Source organism: Austrofundulus limnaeus, unplaced genomic scaffold (genome assembly GCF_001266775.1).
Source record: "Austrofundulus limnaeus strain Quisiro unplaced genomic scaffold, Austrofundulus_limnaeus-1.0 Scaffold949, whole genome shotgun sequence".
NCBI classification, from domain to species: Eukaryota; Metazoa; Chordata; class Actinopteri; order Cyprinodontiformes; family Rivulidae; genus Austrofundulus; species Austrofundulus limnaeus.
In genome coordinates this window covers 42,834-44,245 of record NW_013953351.1, presented here as the reverse complement: position 1 = coordinate 44,245, position 1,412 = coordinate 42,834, and the positions used below count along the sequence as shown (strand labels likewise).

Here is a 1,412-nt window from a genome sequence, read left to right as displayed (position 1 = left end):
GGAACCTTACCTTAAGCGTCAATATGTGACGACTTGGGAGTGAGAATGTGTAGTCACATCACATGGCTATGGTTCACAGGTGACTGATACTCACATCACATGGCTATGGTTCACAGGTGACTCATACTCACATCACATGACCATCACATATTGTGATATTTAATTTCCTGATACTGTACTGATTTTTAATTAAGGTTTAAAACGTCATCTTTCCTGCCATCCGTTCATTTTATGTTGTAGTTCAGCCTCTGAAAGATTAGTTTCACTTCAGCCCATGTGAAAGGTTCTGGTTGTTGGTCCGGGTCGGGTCTGATCAGGTTCTGTCCGCAGAGCCGCAGGAGTCTGTGTGAGGAGGCGCTGCTGAAGATCCGAGGAGTCATCAGCTTCACCTTCCAGATGGCCCCCAAGAGATGCGTGGTCCGGGTCCGATCGGACCTGAAGGCCGAGGTGAGCCGGGTCTCCTCGGGTTCTCAGGTTCTGGTCGGAGTGATGATGTAACAGCTGTGGTTCTGTGTCCAGGTTCTGGCCTCGGCCATCGCCTCCACCCAGCTGATGAAGGCCCAGCAGGTGCTGAGGACCGAGACCGGAGACGAGGTCAGAACCTCTGCAGGTTCTGCTTTAGAACTCCACAGCACAGAACCAGGTCCAAACAGAACCAGGTCCGATAAAAGCTGTTGTTTTTGGCAGGTTCTGATCCCGTTTGCGGAGGACGGTTCCGTGGAGGTGGAGCAGAACACGGACCTGCCCCAGTACCTGCCGGAAGACGAGAGTCCGTCTCAGGAACCAGACAAGGCTGTGAGCCGGGTCGGATCGGGTCAGGACGGCGCCGGCTGGCTCAGAACTGCTGCCAATTTCCTGTCCCGCTCTTTCTACTGGTGACCCGACAGAACCAGAACCAGCTGTTAAACAGGAGGGCTGGACTGAACAGAACCCTGACCCTCTGTAGAACTTTGCTGACAAACCGAGTCAGAACCAGAATCTGGACTCTTTATCGTCTTTAATTTATTCCTTTGTTTGATGTGATTTTATGATGTTTGAATAAAAGACCTCAAAGTTCTGCTGGTTCAGATCCCAGGTCCCCACAGGTTCTGATCCACAAATCAGATCTGCCTTAAAAACACACAGTCGGGTCAGAACCGTTCACTAGAGAACCGGGATAAAGAACCAGTTCTGACCCAGATTCTGATCCCAGGTCTCAGATCCGTCTAGCTTCAGGACTTTCATCATCAGCTCTGTAAACACAGGCTGTGTCCAAAACGACAGGCCGGGTCCTCCGGAGGACCCAGACTCCCCGGTCTCAGAGGGCCGGGTCCTCCGGAGGACCCAGACTCCCCGGTCTCAGAGGGCCGGGTCCTCCGGAGGACCCAGACTCCCCGGTCTCAGAGGGCCGGGTCCTCCGGAGGACCCAGACT

General features: G+C 53.3%; 1 protein-coding gene across 1 annotated transcript in view; it reads left to right on the top strand.

Moving 5' to 3' along the window:
- Positions 1-1,057, top strand: part of LOC106533462 (armadillo repeat-containing protein 1) — a 7,394-nt gene extending 6,337 nt beyond the window's left edge. The window contains exons 5-7 of the mRNA XM_014029758.1: positions 331-447; positions 520-594; positions 688-1,057. Coding sequence (XP_013885212.1) covers positions 331-447; positions 520-594; positions 688-879 — 384 coding nt within the window. The 3' untranslated portion in view covers positions 880-1,057. The remainder of the gene's footprint in view (positions 1-330; positions 448-519; positions 595-687) is intronic.
- Positions 1,058-1,412: the final 355 nt, after the last annotated feature.